This window comes from Prinia subflava, chromosome 6, assembly GCF_021018805.1.
Source record: "Prinia subflava isolate CZ2003 ecotype Zambia chromosome 6, Cam_Psub_1.2, whole genome shotgun sequence".
Lineage (NCBI taxonomy): Eukaryota > Metazoa > Chordata > Aves > Passeriformes > Cisticolidae > Prinia > Prinia subflava.
In genome coordinates, this window is record NC_086252.1 from 30,006,917 (window position 1) to 30,025,630 (window position 18,714).

An 18,714-nucleotide genomic window follows, 5' to 3' on the forward strand; every position below is an offset into this window, starting at 1 on the left:
TGTCCACGGCACAGGCTGCCCCTGCCAGCCCCCAGGGACACAGAGGGTGGAGCAGCTTTAGGGGCCAGAAAGTGAAATCTGTGAGAGAAACTTGAGATCCGGCCAGGGTGGATGGAGGAGACAAGTGGCTCCCAGGGCAGTGGAGGAGTGCAGGGCCAGGCACACTCCCCTGTCCTCACCCAGACATCAACTGACCAAAATCAAAGAGAAACTGCTCTGGCAAAATTCTCTCTGCCGAGTGCCAGGCATTTTCTCACTGGCCCCTGGCATTCCAGCTTGCCTGGATGCTGCTGGCTTTTTTTGGGGCACAGCCCTGGGGTACCCCAGTACAAAACATCCCCACACCCCAAAAGAAGAGTCATTGTGCTGATACACAGAAAACTTGTGAAAGGCACCCAAGAAATACCAGGGATTACCAAAGCAAAAAGACAGACAGCAATCTGCAGAGCTTGTCCCTCCCCTGGGTGAAGTTAGATCATGATGTAATTAAAGCATCTAAAAGAGACTAGAGAAGCCTGCTGGTATGATCCATACCCAATTTACGTTGTAATGGGACTAAGCAGTATTTGCTAAACACTGAATTTAAATAGGGATATTTTCACAAAGGAAAAATAAGTGGTAGAATAAGTCAGTTACCAGCCTGTTTGAAGAAGGTCCAAGCAAACCAGAAATGTATACTGCATGTCTTCCTGGCACTGGAAGAACTGGTGTCTAACACAATCAAAATCAGTCCTTTTTTATGCACCAGGAAAGATTTCTGGCTCATTCCTTGCTCTGTACTGTACTCTGCCAAATGCAGTATTTAGTATGCAGGACGATGTGTGACCACATAGCTGAGGGTGGAGCCTGGGTTGGTCCCCTGATCCAAATGTAGCACTGATGGATTTCCTGGGAGAGCCGGTGGCTTATGCCTTGCCAAGGCAAAAATTGGGATATTAAGTTTTTTCAGCTCCATTTGGTCTGCTCTACCTCTCCTACAAAGATAAAGATACAGTGTAAAACATATGGATGGAGAAGAGCAGCCTGACACCAAAAACTTCTTTGGTTCAGCAGCTGAAAGCAGCACCAGACCCCACCACTGGAGAACAGGGGTCTGCTGGAGGAAACAGAGCTGCATCCAAAATAGGAGCACAGCACTTTGAGGTCTGGGCTCTGGGGAGATTCTGCAGCACAGCAGGATGCTGCAACAGGATCAGGCACTTTTTAACAGGTCAGATCCAGCTCAAAGTGACTGCAAGAAATCTGGGATCACTGTTACACAGGTCATGCTGAACAACTTCCATGGGAACTTCTGGCCCTGCACAGAACCTCCTGGAAAGCAGGGCATAGAAATTACCCTGGTGCCCATCTGTGGCACTGGTTGCTGCATCATGGGGGAGGCAGCTCAGGAGTGATCTGGTGATGGGGAACACCTGCTGCTCTCACATGGGTCAGCGAGAGAGCAGAGCCCATCAGCTCTGCTGTTGGATTAATCTTAAAAACAAAGTACTGCATATAAAAGGGAAGGAATTTGTTTGTTCTCATAATAATTTTATGAGAGGCTCTGTTATTGCGTACTCGTGTCATTAACTGTGGATAAAAGCCCAAAGCAAATCCTAAACTTGGCAGCAGACACAGGACTCACTGCAAAGCCCAGGCTCACCCAGGTGGGAAAGCAGGTCCCAGTGCAGGTTGTGTTTCTATCAGGGCACCTATCTGGGGGTTTCCAGGAATAACAGGGCTGCAGGGTTGAGTTAGAGCTGCTCCCTAGTCCTGTGTTTAAGTGCAGTGCTGATTAGAGAAAGCAAAGTTTAATTTAACTGATCTCCCTGGCCTTAGTCTCTCCCAGTGCAAAGCCTGGGGATTTCAGGTTGATGGACCTGCATGGAAAAGATGATTCAGGGAGCTCCCAGAGCCACTACAGTAACAGCAAGCTGGGCAGCCCCCTGTGAGTACTGAAATAGTGTAAGCTCCAGCCTAGGGTGCTTGGAGATATCTGGAAAAGAGGAGATAGACCTCACTGTAGAGCATTTATGACCTAAAAATTATCAATTTTTCTTTGTCCTTGAGAAATATAAGCAAGACAGAGCATGATGTGAAGGTCCTATACTGGAGGTCCTGTGTAACAAAAGCCTTGGTCCCCTTCCACCTTGTGAAGGGGAGAGCTGGGAACAGGGATAAGTGCCCTAGCACCTCACTCCAAACACATTCCCTTAAGCCCATCTTGGTGTTTAGCTGTCCCAAAGCAGCATGCCAGGGAGAATACTTGAGAACTGAAGTGTTCATTCTGCCCCTCAATGAAAATGCATTTCCTCCCTTGCTTGGGCTGCTAGGTTCTTTCTCCTTGCCTGTAACAATTGTGCTGTGCCTGCACCCTCAAGCACCCCAGCTTGCTCCTTAGTGGTTCCCCTTCCTTGGGGACCACAGTGTGGGCAAAACTGGAGGCAGAGTTAGGTGCTGGATGACCCCCCTGCTCTCTGGGGCTGCAGTGGCAGAGAGGGGCTCACAAAATCCCCCTGCATGTTCCTACAGGTGCAGTCCCTGCTGGCAGAGCTCATCTGCTGGGGGCGGCTGCTTCTGGCCCCGCAGCGATGGCACTGGGGGGAAATTCTCTCTGAGAGCTGTTTTCAATGACTCTTGTAAGGGGAAGAGGGTGGGTTATTGGCTGCAGCAGTGGTGTTTCCATGGGCTTTGCAGGTGGCCAAGCAGAGGTTGTGGATGCCCTGTGGGCGATGAAAGGCTGGAGGGCTGCCCTGACACTCAGGAAAAAATATCCCGGTGTCCTTGGGTGGTGGTATCACCCCTGCTGCTGTTGCAGGAGAGACACAGGCACTTCTGGCATCGTTTTTCCTTTATTCCCTGGCTTGAAAATCATCTCATATTCTCTCAGTAACCTCTCTGGGGTCCCAGTTATAGATACCAGAAGATTTGATCCTGCTCTCGTGCACAGGAGAACAAGCCTCCCTATTGATGGGGAGCCAAGCTCGCTGTGAGCCCACCTATTGGTGACTTCAAACCATCTTTCCAACTGTCATTCCACAATAACTTTGACTAACTGTACTATTTATTGACTCACATCACATCCTTATGGCTTCAATTTATTTTTGGAAAACTCAACCCACATTTAATTAGTTTACAGTTTGTTCCAAGTTTTGCTTATCCAGCTTTTTTTTTTTTTTCCTAACTTTTTTTTTTTTTTTAAGTTTGTATTTTGATGTTTAGCATTTGCCTTGGCAACATCTGGAACCCGTTTATGGAAGTGTATTGTTACTTTTACTGCTTGTGCAGCTTTATTAAATCATCCGACTATTAATATTGAAAGTGTTCATCTGGGTCTAATCAGGGCCAAGATGAGTGATGTGGCAGTTAAATTGTACCTACAAACTAATTGTTCAAGGACACACAGTCCTGAAGAACCTTGCTGTGGGCTTTGTGCTCTTCTTTTTAGCTTCCTAGGACAAGAAGGAGGTGGGGAGGGAAAAAAAGAGACATTGCTGCTCTGACCCTTCTTGCGGAGCAGATAACAGAATCACAGCCTGAGTTAGTTTAGAACAATTTGTCTCCAAAGAATTCTGTCCAGTTACTGCTGTATTTCTGGATCTTGTTTCCATATTTAACTCTTTCATCTGTCCTGGCTTCCCCTCTGCACAGCACAGCCAAGATCCCCCCACACGCAGCAGTGCATTACTGGCAAGTCTGATATTCTGCTCTGAGACCTCAAGCAAACCCTAGATATAAATAAGTAAATAACATACCTGGTGGGTATAAATATATAAATAACCAACCTCATCCTGCATCAGCAACATCCACAACCTGGATTGGTCCTTTTGTTATTCTTCTGCAGAGCCTCCAGGTATCCCTGGGGTGATGGTGCTGAGCCAATCCCACACGAGCACAGCACAAGTTGGGGATGGGTTGAGCTGAAGGGGTGGAAGAGGAACCATGGCAGTGACACCACCAGAGCACAGCCCTGGGGGTGGTAGGGCTTGGGTTTGGGGTGAGAAACCAGTTTACCTTCAATCCTCTGTTCCCATGAAATTGTGCAAATGGAGTTTGTAGGGTGCGGTGGCTGTCACTGTAGGTTGAAGGCTGCACACAAATGCTGGGCTTGATTTCTGTTCCACACCCAAATCTCTCATCCTGCAGTGGAGTTTTCCCTCAGATTCTGCAAGCCTTGCTGTGGCAGAGCAAGGCAGGGAGGTGAGGGTAGCTCATGCTGGCTGCAGGTGCTTCGAATTCCAGCTGAAGCCATGGTTTCGGTAGCTAACCCTTGAATGGATGCTGGTAACTGGATCTCTTGAGGTCACCCACTAAATCCCAGGGTGCCCCAGCAGGGCCAGAGCAGCCTCATGGATGGGGAGGATGCTGAGCAAGAGGTTGTGGGCAACATCTTCCCCTACCCTGCTCCCTCTTCCCCCAAAACCTGGCACAACACAATCCCTGCTGAGCTGCATTTTAAGGCTGGCATGGGTCATTTAAACCAAAATTTCCTCCTTCCAGTCTTCAGATGCATCAGGCTTTTCCCCCACCATTAACCTTGCCCCTACATACAAGGCCATGGGAGCTTGTAAATGGTTTATTTCTGTGTGGGAGCCTTCCAGCAGTTCTTTACGACTGTCGCAGGGAGGGGGGTCTGGGCTGGTGAGGGAAGCAGAGCAGGCATGTGGGATGCTGTCAGAGCAGGCTGCATGCCCTGGATTTGGGGAGCAGAGAAGTTAAAAACCCCTTTTTTGCTGTTGGGACAGAATATGCATTGAAAAGGGTCCCTGGGCTGAACTGTGGAACGCAGGTAGGTCACAGATGTGACACCAAGAATGCAGGAGTTCCTGCATGTTGCTCACAGACCTGGGGGTGCCCATGGCTGTGCTGGATCAGCAGGGCCCTGCTCACAGGGGCTGAGGCTCCCCAAGCCATAGTCAGGGATTTTGCAATTTTTTTTCTTCAGACTTACAGCTGGTGATGGAAAACTCTGAGGGCTGTGGCAGCACAGTGAGCTATGACTGTCCTTTCCACAGGGGCTGGAAGCACCCAGCACTGCTGGTTCAGGGACAGGGCAGCCAGAGAATCATAGATGGCCAAAATCTTAAAAAAATTAGCTGCTGTCGTTCAGGTTCTTACCTGAACACTTTAGAGTGCAAAGTAAAAAAAAAAGTTAAAAAAAAAATATATATATTTCTACATAAGCCACTCGGTGGCTTTTTTTTTTTTTTAAGACATTTAGCAGCCTTAAGACAGGAAGTTTAAATTTAGCTGGGATTTATCCCTTAACCAAGCATGGTTCATGCACCCTTTCTATAAAAATAGAGATAATGTTATGCCTGTGAGATACAGGCAGAGCAGCTCCCCACAGGCAGCAGCTATTCCTGAGGCTCCAGGGGCAGGAGAGCATCTCTTGCTGGGATGGGGCACAGTGGGCAAGGGAGCCCTGGAGGGAGCAGCCCCTGTTGCCCCAGAGCTTGGGAAATCTCAGCCACAGATTCTTGGGGAGTTGGTAGCAAACACATTCCTCAACTTGAATAGGAAGGGGGAGGATGAGGAGACAGCAGGAGAGGAGGGAGCTGTCCCAGCCTGGCCGAACATCCCTCCCCAGCACCTCTCTTCCTGCTGAGAGGGGAATAAATGAGGTCTCCAGGCATACAGAGACCCGGAGCTGCCCCTTTTCGAACACCGAATGTACTCGGGATGAGGGGAAATGTTAATTTGAGCCTGGGTTGTAGAGGAAGAAGTAAATTTCCCCTTGATGATAAATGGTACGGGGAAAGCAGAGGGGAAACGTGATTCTCTGCGGTTTCCCAGGCTTTAGTCCGGCGGGAGCTGCCGGCAGCGTTCTCCCATCTCCTCCAGGCTTTGGGATAACACAAAGCACAACTGGCTGGGCAATGGAGAGAGCAAAACAAAAGCGTTAAACAAAATGCACGGAGAAATGAGGTCAGCTGAGGCTCCTTCTCCCCTGGCCGTGTGTTTGGCTGGCAATGGTGGTGGTTTTTCCCCGCTGAGGGCGAGCACGGCCGCGCTCACCCTCAGCCCCTCTCTGCCCCGCAGCCTGCGGCGCCGGCGCCCGCCGCAGCCTCAAGACCAACCTGTGCAAGTGGTGCGACTCCACAGCCCCGGCCTGCGAGGAGAAGGTGTGCTACAGCAGCTGCAACCTCAACTCCTACTGCGAGGACCCCTACGAGATCTGCGTGGCGATATGGTAAGAGAATTCCCTCCCCGAGGGGAGATGGGAACCCCTTCCCCAAGGGGTTCATGTGTGTACCCCTGTGCGTGTGTTATTGCCTGTAATAATCCAGGATTTTCTCTTCCTCTTTTCGTGGCTCCATTATAATTAAAATTACAATGCACAGTAAAAAAATCAATTGGTCTGCCCTTTAATTAGTACCGGTTTATTTTCTAAATAAATTAAGCTTTTGAGTGCCTGACACAAAGCTTGGCAAGTTTGCTGCAGGACCTATAAACTCCCACAAACCTCTGGATTTAGCTCTACAAGCTGAACCCAAGGGCAAACCAGCAACCCTGACCTCCAAACCTATGATGTCCTCTTGCATCAGGCGGGTGAAAGCTCAGTTCACATGCAGGGGTGCAGCCAGGGGTCAGTCCCCATCCAGCACACGGACATCCGAGCTGGCACCACACTGGGGTTAACCCCCCTCCTTCCCATCTCCTGGAAAAATTCCTTTTCTGCTCCTGCGAGAGGTGCCTGGACAGGAAACACAATCCTACATTTCAGGCCAAGCACACAGTGCATGGTTTGGCCCGGAAGGGTGCCTCCCCCAGCTTCTTGGTCCCCCTGAGCAAAACTTAAAAACATCCATTTTGGGTCTGCCCAGAGTGATTTTCCTGCACTTTCCCTTTTAATTTGGCTGCCAAAGTGAAAGCCAGCCAAGCACTTATCGCTAGGCTTTATCTCAACCTGCTAATTAGTGTGAATGCTGTATGCCAGCTTTCAGTAGGAGTTTGCCTCAACCTAATTGTTGCATTATGGACTTGTAGAAAGCAAAACAAAACAAGAAACCCAAACAAACAATAAATCCACCCCCTGCTCCGAATTCCCCTACGCACACATGGAGAAGCCACCTTAAATCCTGGGTAGGCACTGCAGTGTGTTGCTGGGCTTTTCCCATTTACAGCTTACATGCACAGGAAGAAGCAAGGCCCCTGCAGCAGGAATCCCCATGCCAGAGAAGCAATCCCACTGCACAGGATAGAGCTGCACCCTGCATTGTGTATCAGATGGGGTGAGGCAGCGATGCAGTCAGAAATAACCTGCCAACCCCCCCAGCATCACCCATTACATTCTAAGATTCATTCAGAGAATAAGATCCCTGCAGGCAGGGCTCACCTCCAGGCCAGCATTGCTCCTTGTTGCTCATTTGCAGAGGTGTATGTGGATCATCCCAACTTGTCCTGAGTGGGTATCTCAGTCACAGCAGCAGCTTTGGCCTCATGCTCACATCCTCCAGGGGCCCAACCTTGGCAGAAGGGATCTCACCCTCCTAGGACTCTTCATCTGGGAGCTCCTCTGTCAAATTACCTGGTAGCCCCCAAAAACATGGGGAGTGCTGAAACTGTGGGACTTCACCAAGGAGATGGCAAAAAATTTAGGTTCTTTCCTTGGCTTTTATGTCTGACTTCCCAGCTGACCCCAAAGACACTGTGAAATCTCTCCATAACTTCGTCCCCCTGCTTTGAACCACCAGGTCAGGAGGCAGAGGCTGTCCCTGGAAAAGTAATGAATGGTTGTCATTCCTTGAATGCACCCAGGAGTAGCTGCAATGCTGTAGCCTGTGCAGGGCCAGTCATCCCCATCACTGGTCCTGTAAGTATGTGTAAATGAAACTATACCAGAGTCAACAAGTTATTCCCTACACAGCTTGAAAGAAATGATCTCAGAACCGGGTTTAGGGTGACACACGGGTGACACCAGGGCCAAGCCACCAGGCTAACGCTGTGTGGGTTCACGTGTCACACACAGGAGACAGGACAACGAGAGCATCAGGGTCAGCACGCTGTGCCACAACCCCCAGCGCCCCATCGAAAACCTCATGGTCCCCAACTACAACACCTCGCGCTGCGTCATGAGCCACCAGCCCAGCGAGGACGGGGTCATCTACATCTGCGGCTGCGTGGACGAGCAGGAGTGCAACGACAGGCTCATCTTTGAGAACCACACCAATGGTGAGTGCTCTGTTAGTGTTATTTACAGGGGCAGCAGCACCCAGCACCAATGACAATCTCTGGTATTTCCTGCAATGTAGGAGATGCAATGGCACAAGAGGCTCTTTTGCCATCGTCTTTGGTCTCTCTATATAAAAGTCAGTTAAAATCTCTACCGCGTTACTGAGCCCAGCATTCTGTCTGTGGCCAAAGCTTTCCTCACAGCAATACCTCCAGCCTTTGTCTGGAAACATCAGGTGATGGAAAATCCACCATCCCTCTCAGTGCCTTCAGCACAGTTTGAATCAACTAGGGAACCCAGGAGCTGGTGTAATCTAGCGTGAGTCAAAAGCTCTGAAAGCTTTAAATTAATCGCGTCGGAGCAAATCCTGTCCCTGGACACACCCGCAGGAACTGCTGGCACCCCCACGGCTGTAACCCGAGCAGGTGGAGGTGCTGGTGCTGGGCACACAGGAATGCCTCCCCTGCTGCTCTCCCAGGAATTCCTGCAGCACTGCTTCTCCCGGGAAGGGATGGCCGGAGCACACACGTGAGTGTGCCTTGGCACACTGCTGGAGATCCAACGGGAGCTGTAAATCCACAGGAGGGAAAACTTAGAGGCAGCTCATTTCTGTACCTCAGGAGGGTCGTATACTTTGGAAATATTTCCAACCAGAGCCTTTGGGGGTTTGTCTAAACCTCCCCAGCTCCAAGTGGACCAGGTTTATCCAAGTGTCCATCAAGAATCCAACCTGAACAAAAGCAAAATGGAATGCTTCCAATTTTCCATAATAACAGAACAAGGAGATACTGAAAATGAGCCTAGCCAGAACCTGCAAGCCAGTGGATAGCTTCTCCTGCAACATAAGGAAAAAAGAAAAACATCACATGAAATGCAAATTCTCTGAAAAAACAAGCCACTTTAACGGAGGCAAATAATGCTAAATTTGGCTGTTCTTCGCTGCTTCCCCAGCCAAACATAACAGGTACACACACTTCTAGGGAGATAGTCAAATCCCAAAGCTGATGCTGGGATATGTAATTTCACACAAAAATGACAACTGGCTCATTGGAAATGCCACCCCCAGCAAAGGCTCCATAACCAGCCTCCTCCTGTCAGCCAGCGTGGAAAGCACTGGGAGTTAGAGCAAGACCAGCACAGGTCTTTGACAACTCTCTCCTCTTAGCCATAGGCCAGAGGCCAGCTTAGGCAAACCCCAGACTCACGGACCCCATTCTTTACATCCTTTTCTTCTGCTTAAAGGGATTGTTCACCCTCTAAATATTAACTCACAGTCACATTCAATGGTATAGACAATTCCTGAGCAGAGAAATATCTAGCAGAGACAAGCACTGCTCCAGCAGCTGAAGCAGGCAGATTTTCTTCTGTTTCTCGATTCCTTAAGCTCTGCTTTCAGGTTTGGGCTGCTGGGTGGTATTGCCCTCACACTAGGGGTGCAGGGGACTCCATCAGAGCTCAGTGGCCATGCTAATGAACACACAGAGCCATCATTTCCTAAAGCTGGGCAGGAACCTAGGTGAGACCTGGGGAAGATGCTCGATAGGATGTTGCAGAGCAAGTCCTTTCCACCTGCATTCCAGCCGAGCTGGGCCCTGGAGGTCCATATCCCCTCAGCAGGGATGGATAGACCCACGCAGCAAAGCTCAACAAGGTGTGGGTTTACAGACCCGTGGTTATTGCCACAGCAACTACATTTGCTCTCCACAGAAGGGGTCTAAGCCCTGCTGCAACCCCTGTGTATCAGGAGACTTCCATCAGGAAGGGGCATCCTCACAAAGGAATTTCCTGAAGTTGTGTTAACTTCCCCTTCTCGGGACTTGTGCACGCAACCCCCTTAAAAATATCTTCTCTTTCTTCAGCGTTTCAAAGATGGGATCCAAAGCATCGGGTAAATCCATTAAAGCAGTAGGTGATATCCAAGCCCAATACTTTCCAAAATAAACATATTCCTGAGTTAGTTATTGATTTATATCAGTTTAGGTTGATCTTGTGGTTTAAACCTGATGCCTATTTTAGAAACGCTTTCACAGCCTTGCAGAAATTAGCTGCAGCACATTTTTTTGAAATTTGCCAAGGAAAATAGCTAAATGCTTTGTTTTTCCAGAACCTGAATTATGATCTGCACACACTGAGGTCAAGCAGCGAGAGTTTTGCTTATGGAATGATTCTTATCCCTCTTCCCCTGGGTTATTATACTTGGCAGAAAAACCTCTGAGTAAGATTTTACTTGAATATCTCTACTGAAGTCAGCATGTTTATTCCAAGAATCATGAACATCAAAGGATCAGACAATTATATGTTGTGTGAGGGTTATGGCTTTGTGTGCGTGTCCTCCCCGTGACAATCTGAAGGCCAACTGGGGGTTTAAAAGAAATAAAACCAATGCAGCCATGCCCTGGCAATTGTTGGGGTGCCATTGTAATGGGCTGAGGCAGGAGATGCCAGCACTGCCAGACAAGTGCTGAAATGATGCTCCTGTGTGCTAATTATCCTGCAAAGCATCCTGGCACTCCCCTGGGCTGGGTGCTCCTGCACACTGCGCACCCCCAGCATCCCTCCTGGCTCTCTGTGTATCACAGGGATCCAGCAAAGCTTCATACCCAAGCCCCCTCAGAGGTTTGCTGTGTTCAAGCCTTGCCTCGGATTTATCATTGGTATTTCCAGACAAGCTCCCCTTGTCACGAGTGTAAGCAGTGCTTGGGACCCCCAAAAGGCCCTTTGCAGTCTCTTGTGTCACACTGACCCATCCAAGCAATTCTGGCCTGTGTCTTCTGTTGATAAATGGAGCTAAATTTGAGACCAAACCCAATCAGTCCCCTTGCTAAGTGCCTACATCTGGGTTCTGTGTCGGGATGAGCCCTTGTGCAGCCCTGCAAAGGGCTGCGCTCCATTAACAGCTTTGCATATTTTCCTCCTCCACATGATGAAAACGAGCTGTGGCAGACCCGCAGCAGCAGCACCTCACCTTTGCTTTCCTCCCCTCAGGCTACTCCATGCTGCAGAGCAAAGAGGTGATCCCGGTGGCTGCCATCAGCCTCCTGCCCCCGCTGCTGGTGGCGGTGATGATCACGGTGATATTTTACCTCTGCCGCACGCAGAAGCGACGCAAGAGAGCCAAGGCGTGGGGTGGGAAACAGGGACAGCCCCCGGCGCTGCTGGAGCAGGGGAAGGCAACTGAGCGGGAGGAGAAGTTGTCGGTGCTGATGGATGAGAGCCCAGCCAGCAGCAGCAGCCACCCCGCAGAGCTGCTCCCCATCGAGCTGGATGAGATGGTGGGCAAAGGGCAGTTTGCCGAGGTGTGGAGGGCCAAGCTGAGCCACAGCCACTCGGGGCAGTACGAGACCGTGGCCGTGAAGATCTTCCCCTGCGAGGAATACTCCTCCTGGAAGAACGAGAGCCAGATCTTCACCGACACCAGCCTCAGGCACGACAGCGTCCTGCAGTTCCTCACTGCCGAGGACCGGGGCACGGGGCCCCGCCGGGAGTACTGGCTCATCACCGCCTACCACAGCCGGGGCAACCTCAAGGACTACCTCTCCCGCCATGTGCTGAGCTGGATGGACCTGCAGAAGATGGCTGGGTCCCTGGTGAGCGGCGTGGCCCACCTTCACAGCGACTACACCGCCTGTGGCCGCCCCAAGATCCCCATCGCCCACCGCGACATCAAGAGCACAAACGTCCTGGTGAAGAACGAGCAGGAGTGCGTGCTCTGCGACTTCGGCATCGCCATACGCCTCGACCCCGCCCTCACAGTGGATGACTTTGCCAACAGCGGGCAGGCAAGTGTCACCCACCAACCCTCTCTGGAGGAGCCTTTGCCAGCCACCCCCATGTCCTGTGGCTGAAGTCCTTGCCCACACCTGCTAATGCCTCTCTCCTCTCTGTGGCCAGGTGGGCACTGCCAGGTACATGGCCCCAGAGGTCCTGGAGTCCAGAGTGAACCTGGAAGACCTGGAGTCTTTCAAGCAGATGGATGTCTACTCCATGGCCCTCGTTTTGTGGGAAATGGCCTCCAGATGTGAGGTGGTAGGAGGTAGGAGCATTGCACCTCGGTTGCTGTGTGCCTTTTTCCTCCCTAACTCACACATCCCAACCGATGGCACAAGATGTGCATCAGTCTCTGCAGGGCTGCCAAGAGTTGGTGCCAGTTTCCCCTGCTCTGTGTGCCATGGCTTAAGGTGGGGGGGTGGCTCAGGGGTCAAGGAGCAAGACAGGACTCCATGGGGACATCTAGTCCAGCCCCTGCTGAAAGCTGACAAGCTGCCAAGTCCCATGGAGCCTGTGCTGCTGATGCAAAGCAAACCAAGCAGGAAGAGCCAAAGTTATCTCCCCCTCATCAAGCATTTTTTCCTTCAGACAATAGCAGAGAGCTTATGTTGCAATGAGGACTCACAAACCCCAGTCTCTGACAGTATGACATACCCTGCCACTTCCCAGATCCACATCCCAGCATCTACAACTGTGTGTAGCAAAACATTTCATTAACTGCCCTGGAGTTAGCCCCTGCCTGCTCCCATTTTCCTTCCTTCCCTATCCCACCTACTCACAGTACAAGCTCATAGAACTGCAGGAACCCTCAACCCTTGGCCAGAAAGTTGCTCCAACTGCCCTGCAAGCCCCATGGTCGGCATTGGGAGGCCCTTGCCTGGCTTGGATGCCCCTTTGTTCCCAAGCCAGCATCCCAGGCCATTTCTCCCCACTCATATCTCACCTGCATTCACATCTGGGCAGGAGCTGGCAGAAACCAAGGTGGTCTCTCACCTCTGCCAACAGCCAGCTTCTCCTTGGTCTTCCATGACATGGAGTTGCTCTTCTGGAAGGGCCATTTCTCCTCTAACCCATTCCCTGCCTGTAGCAGAAATCTGGAAATTCTCGTGTCACAGTCAGCCCTCCCACCCTTCACCAGTACTTTCTGCCTGCTCAAATTGTCTCACCCAAAGACAAACCAGGTCTTTTGTACTGCATCTTTTGAGTTCAGGGAGGAGGTCAGATGGTTCCTTGGTGCTGTCTCTGAAAAGAACCTCTATGTGAAAACCCAGCACTACATTTCTGTGCTCAAATTCTAAATTGTTTCCAGATATGCTTATTTTTCTGCAGACTGTTAAAAACAAATCCATTCTCATCCAGTAGGCCATACCAAAACAAAGCAGGGAATGCATTAGAAAACATCCTGTAATGCTGCTGTTGCTTCCTTGCAGAGGTAAAGAATTATGAGCTGCCTTTTGGGTCCAAAGTCCAAGAGCAGCCTTGTGTGGACACCATGAGGGACATCGTGCTGCATGGCAGAGGCCGGCCCGAGATCCCAAGCAGCTGGCTGGTGCACCAGGTAAGCTGGGAGCAACTGGTTTGGAGAAGAGCAACACACACATTGTCCTTCCTCACTACACCAGCCTGAAAAATTCAATTTTTAGTTAAAAGTGGGCAGAACTCCTGGGATCTACTTTTAGCTCCATTGTGAATGGCTGGGCCCACACAAGTCACACCGGACTAATTTCCTTGTTGCACAAAGGCCACCAGCCATGGGCACAGCAGAATGTGCTGATCAATAGCCATGATCAGGAAGCTGTGCATGGCAGGTGATGGGTTTCAGATACCCTGAGGATAAAAGCAAAATGGAGCACTTCAGTGCAGCTCTTCTCATGAAACAGTAAATCATTGGAGTTCACCCCACTTCTCCCTAAGCACCTTGTCTGGAAGGCTCAGAAAACACGTGGTCCCTCACACACAGGTATCCACAGCAGGGACAGAGGGGAAGGGGGGCACATCCAGCTTCTGCCTGCTTGTATGTGGGGGTTTCAAACTCAAAATTACCTTCAGCATGAGAGAAATTTCCATTAGTACAAGGAAGAGCAAACCAGGAAGCATCTCCTTCATGTGAAACACTCAAGAAAAGTGAGTGAAGCTGAGAGCAGGGACTCAGCAAGGCTCAGGGCTTGTCAAGGGAAGTCTTTCACCAGCCTTCAGAGGGTCTGAAAGCAAAGCATGTCAGCACAGAGGGCATAACCCAGTGTTCTAGAACAGGAACATTTCAGCAGTGAAAAAATGTGCTCTGTTAAAACCACCCACAAGCACACCCAGAGCAATCAGCTGCAGAAACAGAACTCCTCCTGGCCCTGACACAGTCCTCTGCCCCAGGCCAGTGCTTTCTGCCACACACTAAGGACACGAGGGGTAACAGGCATGCTGATCATGACTTCCATATCTTACCTGACTTTAGTGCTTCTTGAATTTCACATATCTTGTGGGAAAACACCATCTGCTGATCAACACTCCCATTCACCTGAAAATCATGCTGGAACATCGAGCCTACCGGCTTTCAGAGCCTCGCAGTGCTTGGTGCATCATTTTGCAATATCCACCCGTAAAACACACTGCCTCTGCTTCCACACAGAGGCAGCCTTTGCAAAAAGAGAGAAAGAATTATTTAACCTTAGGTGGCCACATGTTCCCAACAACATCTCCTCTCAAAACCATGTTTGTCCAGAGACTCACAGCTGACCTGACTGCCCAAAACCGCAAACAGCATCAAATGAATCCATGTTTTCTGTGACCCTGGGGAGTTTATCAGTCACTTTCTGGTTCAGTCAGAGTCCATTTCTGGAGCTCACCCAGCCTTTTTCATTGACAAAGGCAAATAACAGGAACTTCAATCAGCAGTGCCACATATTTGAAGCCTTTGAGTATTCATCTCAGATATTCACCTCCCAGGGTCTCTGATAAACTTTGAAACCACAGAAAAAATACACACAGGCTTGTGCTGTCAAAAATCACACTTTGATAGAGTGTGAGCTTAGCTGTGCTGCTCCCAGGGCTGAAGGGAGGCTGACTGCAGTCACCTCCCAGAAATAATTTTGCATAGTTGAGTTGGTTTAGCAGGCAAACAGAACAAGGCTTATAAGGTGGGAACTTTTATTGGACCATCTGATGGTCACTGGGGAAGAAAAACAGAAAAGCCACATCGTGTTGCTGAAAGTTTTCCACTGACTAATCTCTGCTGGTCTAATAAATATCTCACAAGACTGGCTTTACAGCATTTTCTGGGCATTTTGCAACCATTCTCCCTAGGATGAGGAATTGGGCAGCACCATCTGCTGGGAAGCAGCAGAAAGCCACCGGCTTGTGCCACTCCGGGGGTCCAGGAGGGATTCTCCTGAGAGGAATTGCTGTGTGACTCTGAGAAAGGGTGACAAGTCACTCACCTGAATGGGAGGCACCCATAGATGTTCCCATCAATGAAAATAAGTTTGCTGCAGAGCTCCAAATGCTACTTCCACGTTTCAAGACTGGTCTCAGTCAAGTGAAGACCACGGTTTGACTTTCAGCAAGTGTCAGCACTAATTTCCCTGCCAGGGCTGACTCATCCAATAGCAGCTTCAGGGCAACTGCTTGCAAGGCCCCACAACAAAGTCAGCTGAAGAAATTCATCCCAGTTTCCCAGATAACTTACAGACCCCTTAGGTCCGTGCCTCTACCTTGTTTCACAACCCAGCATATTAAAAAAAAAAAATATTAAAAAAAGGTTTTTTAGGCCAGGTAAATTCCTGAATCTGGTTCACAAAGCAGCTGAACAGACTGATGTACTGGCACAACCAGAGGCTAGTGCAGGACAGGAAGGAGCAGTGGAAGCTTAAGTCAGTATTGCCACTAAAAATACACTTGTACAACTCAGCATCCTTTGGAATCTTACAAAAACAGATATCAAATATAAAAGCCAAACTGAGTTCATGTTGTAAGCCAAACAAGACGTTTCAGTTATACCGTTCAAAAGAGCATCATCACCACAAGGCAAACTGCAAATAAATGTTATGATTTCAGGGAAAAATAAGTACAGAAAATCTTGGATGTCCTGCTTGAGAACAGGATGACTTTAAAAGCTTCACCTAAGCTAGCTCACTTTTGCATGTAACCAATTACCCTCAAATCCTTTTAACTAAGCTAATAAATGAGTGACATCAGAGGTGCTGAAACACACCATCTGTCAGTTTTGCTGTACAATCTTGTTGTCTCCAATCTGTGTCTATTATGGAAGATTTAGCACAATGAACCTTAGCAGTGAGCAGTGAGTTCTGAGTAAGGTGCAGAAGGGCAGATGGAACTGACCCTGTATCTCTGTAGGACTTGGATTTCCTCCTGTGTGAGTCAATATGAAACTTTAGGGTTCTCTTAATTGCAAATTAAGAAATACATAAAACCCACTGAAAACCACGGAGCTTTATTTAGAATAATGATTTTTCCACTGTGTTCCAACTTTAGTTTTCAATGATGCCAAGAGCAATAGCACATGATGGAATTACATGGGCGAGGGAAGGTTCAACATAGCTTCTGGTGCTAGCTGTGTTTCCAGCTAAAGAGAGGGGAAAGCACCAGCTGAATACTACAATTTATTTTGTTCCTAGGCCCCAAATATTGTGACTCTTTTCAGAGCCCTACACAACTGAACAAAAAAAAAATATAGCTTTCTGGGAGACATAAGCATAGTACCTGAGAGGAACTCCATGTGCTCTGGATAAACTGGGAAGCACCTCAGGCTATCTCAACCAAAACAGTTCTGTGACACGAGAACAAGGTTCAGCTGCACACTGCAACGAGTGTTTGACACAGCATACCCTTGCAGAATGCCACTAAAACAAGAAGTCAGATTTAAGCAATTATTTCCAAACTTACCTTTAAAACCACCTCCCACCCCATCCCCTCCCTCCAGGTGTAACTGCACCTGTTACAGGGCACACCTCAAACCCAGAGTCCTGGGCTCAGCCTGCAGCCTAGAGATCACTGTCCACACCTCTCCTGTCCCTCCTGATTTTAGGATGCTCTGATCCAAATGGGCAAGGCTGAGACAGGGAATAAATAGGTGCTGAAAGGAAACAGGCTCTGTCTCACAGCTAACACAAGCCAGTTTCCAGGGAGCGTGGGGAATGTTTGGGAGCAGATGCTGTGAGAGCTGAGGCTGCTGCTCTAACACGAGCTGTGCTGGTGGAAGCATCAGCACTTCCACAATATATGGAGGCTGATTCCTCTTGTGCTTAAGCTTGGCCAAAAACAGCCTTTATGCAGGATGCTGTCAGAAGTGTGGTAAACCACTGAGACTGTGTTAGATCCCCTTCTTCCTGCCTTCTGATGCTAATTTCAGCCCTTCTGACTGCAGGGAATGCGCTTCCTGTGCGACACCATCACCGAGTGCTGGGACCACGACCCCGAGGCTCGGCTCACCGCCCACTGCGTGGCTGAGCGCTTCAACCTGATGGCACAGATGGATTGTGATGACATCCTCAACAACAACATGGACAACGAGGCCAGCAAAACAGCTTCTCCAGGTGAGGAGCACCAGGACAGCGACGGGAGCAGAAACATTCAGTGACGCAGCACACCAAAGTCCTCATCGCAAGGAACAAGAGGATGTGGGGGAAGCATTTAGCTCATGGAGGAAAAAAACCTCACTGTTTTTCAAAATGGAACTAAGATCTAGTACATAAATTATTTATAAGATCTGTTTCCTCCCACAGATACAGTGAACTGTGGAATCAATATTTTGGTTAAAGTGAAACATTATTATATGAGCTGACTTTGTACTTACTTAAATGTGTAATGATGCAAAGCATTCCTTTTATTATTTTTTAAAATAATAATGTTTAATCTTTTGTTAATATGCACCTGAATTCCATGTCTGTCTGTTTTAAGTCCTTCCATATGTCATCATGAGGTTCTTTTGTAACTTATTCTGCAGTGATTAAAACAATTTTCCTCTTTTTAATGGCCTACACACACACAAAAAAAATCTGTTGTAGCAGGAAAAAAAGACATCATGAGAGGTACTGCACCCTCTATGGAAGAAATGCTGACATCCAAGAAAATCACTCATGCAACATTGTGCAGAATAATCCAGTTTGTAAAAAGCCTGATATGATGCAACTCCAACATACCTTTCCTCACTGGGGAATTCCTGGGTTAATTGAGATAGTTCAGGTGGGTGTGTGAGGTTTCTTTGAGAGGAAAAAAAAGAAGTCACCAGTGTAGACATGGTTGCTTCACCCTAAAAACTCTCTGTGTAGGATATCTAGACCATCCTTTCCCCCATCAGACCAGTTCCAGCCACCTCTAGCCAGACCTGTGCCACAGTAACAGCGTCAACACAGGGTGTGGGCCAATTCTCCAAACTTCCCCCGCTGCATTACCCCACCTGGGTAAACACGATCAGACTGAACTGAGACCTTTATTCCCACAATCACCAGATCAAACCAGGCTGCCTCTATTCTGGAAAGCAATTAAGGAAAGGTAAGTTGTACCTCATTCTGAACCCTGGTACTGTGCAAATCCCTTCACCCTTGGGAGCAAAAAGCTCAGGTGCTCCTAAGCCCTGCAAGCCCCTACCTTACACACTGAGGTGACCTGACCTACACAGAGGTGTATTTTTTGGGGTCCAAGAGGAATACATTTCTTGCCACCCCATAGCTGCACAGATCAGTCCAGAAAGAGGGGAAGGGAGCAAACCATGCATCAGCCACAAGTTTTTTGCTGCTCAATGTGGAGCAGGGAAGCAGATCTGCAGGGCTGGTTTGGTT

At 49.1% G+C, this 18,714-nt stretch overlaps 1 protein-coding gene across 1 annotated transcript in view; it reads left to right on the forward strand.

Annotated features, from left to right (window-relative positions):
- LOC134552322 (TGF-beta receptor type-2-like) overlaps nt 1-17,811 on the forward strand; it is a 30,384-nt gene extending 12,573 nt beyond the window's left edge. The window contains exons 2-7 of the mRNA XM_063400903.1: nt 6,022-6,172; nt 7,952-8,154; nt 11,141-11,934; nt 12,047-12,188; nt 13,354-13,481; nt 17,301-17,811. Coding sequence (XP_063256973.1) covers nt 6,022-6,172; nt 7,952-8,154; nt 11,141-11,934; nt 12,047-12,188; nt 13,354-13,481; nt 17,301-17,513 — 1,631 coding nt within the window. The 3' untranslated portion in view covers nt 17,514-17,811. The remainder of the gene's footprint in view (nt 1-6,021; nt 6,173-7,951; nt 8,155-11,140; nt 11,935-12,046; nt 12,189-13,353; nt 13,482-17,300) is intronic.
- Nucleotides 17,812-18,714: the final 903 nt, after the last annotated feature.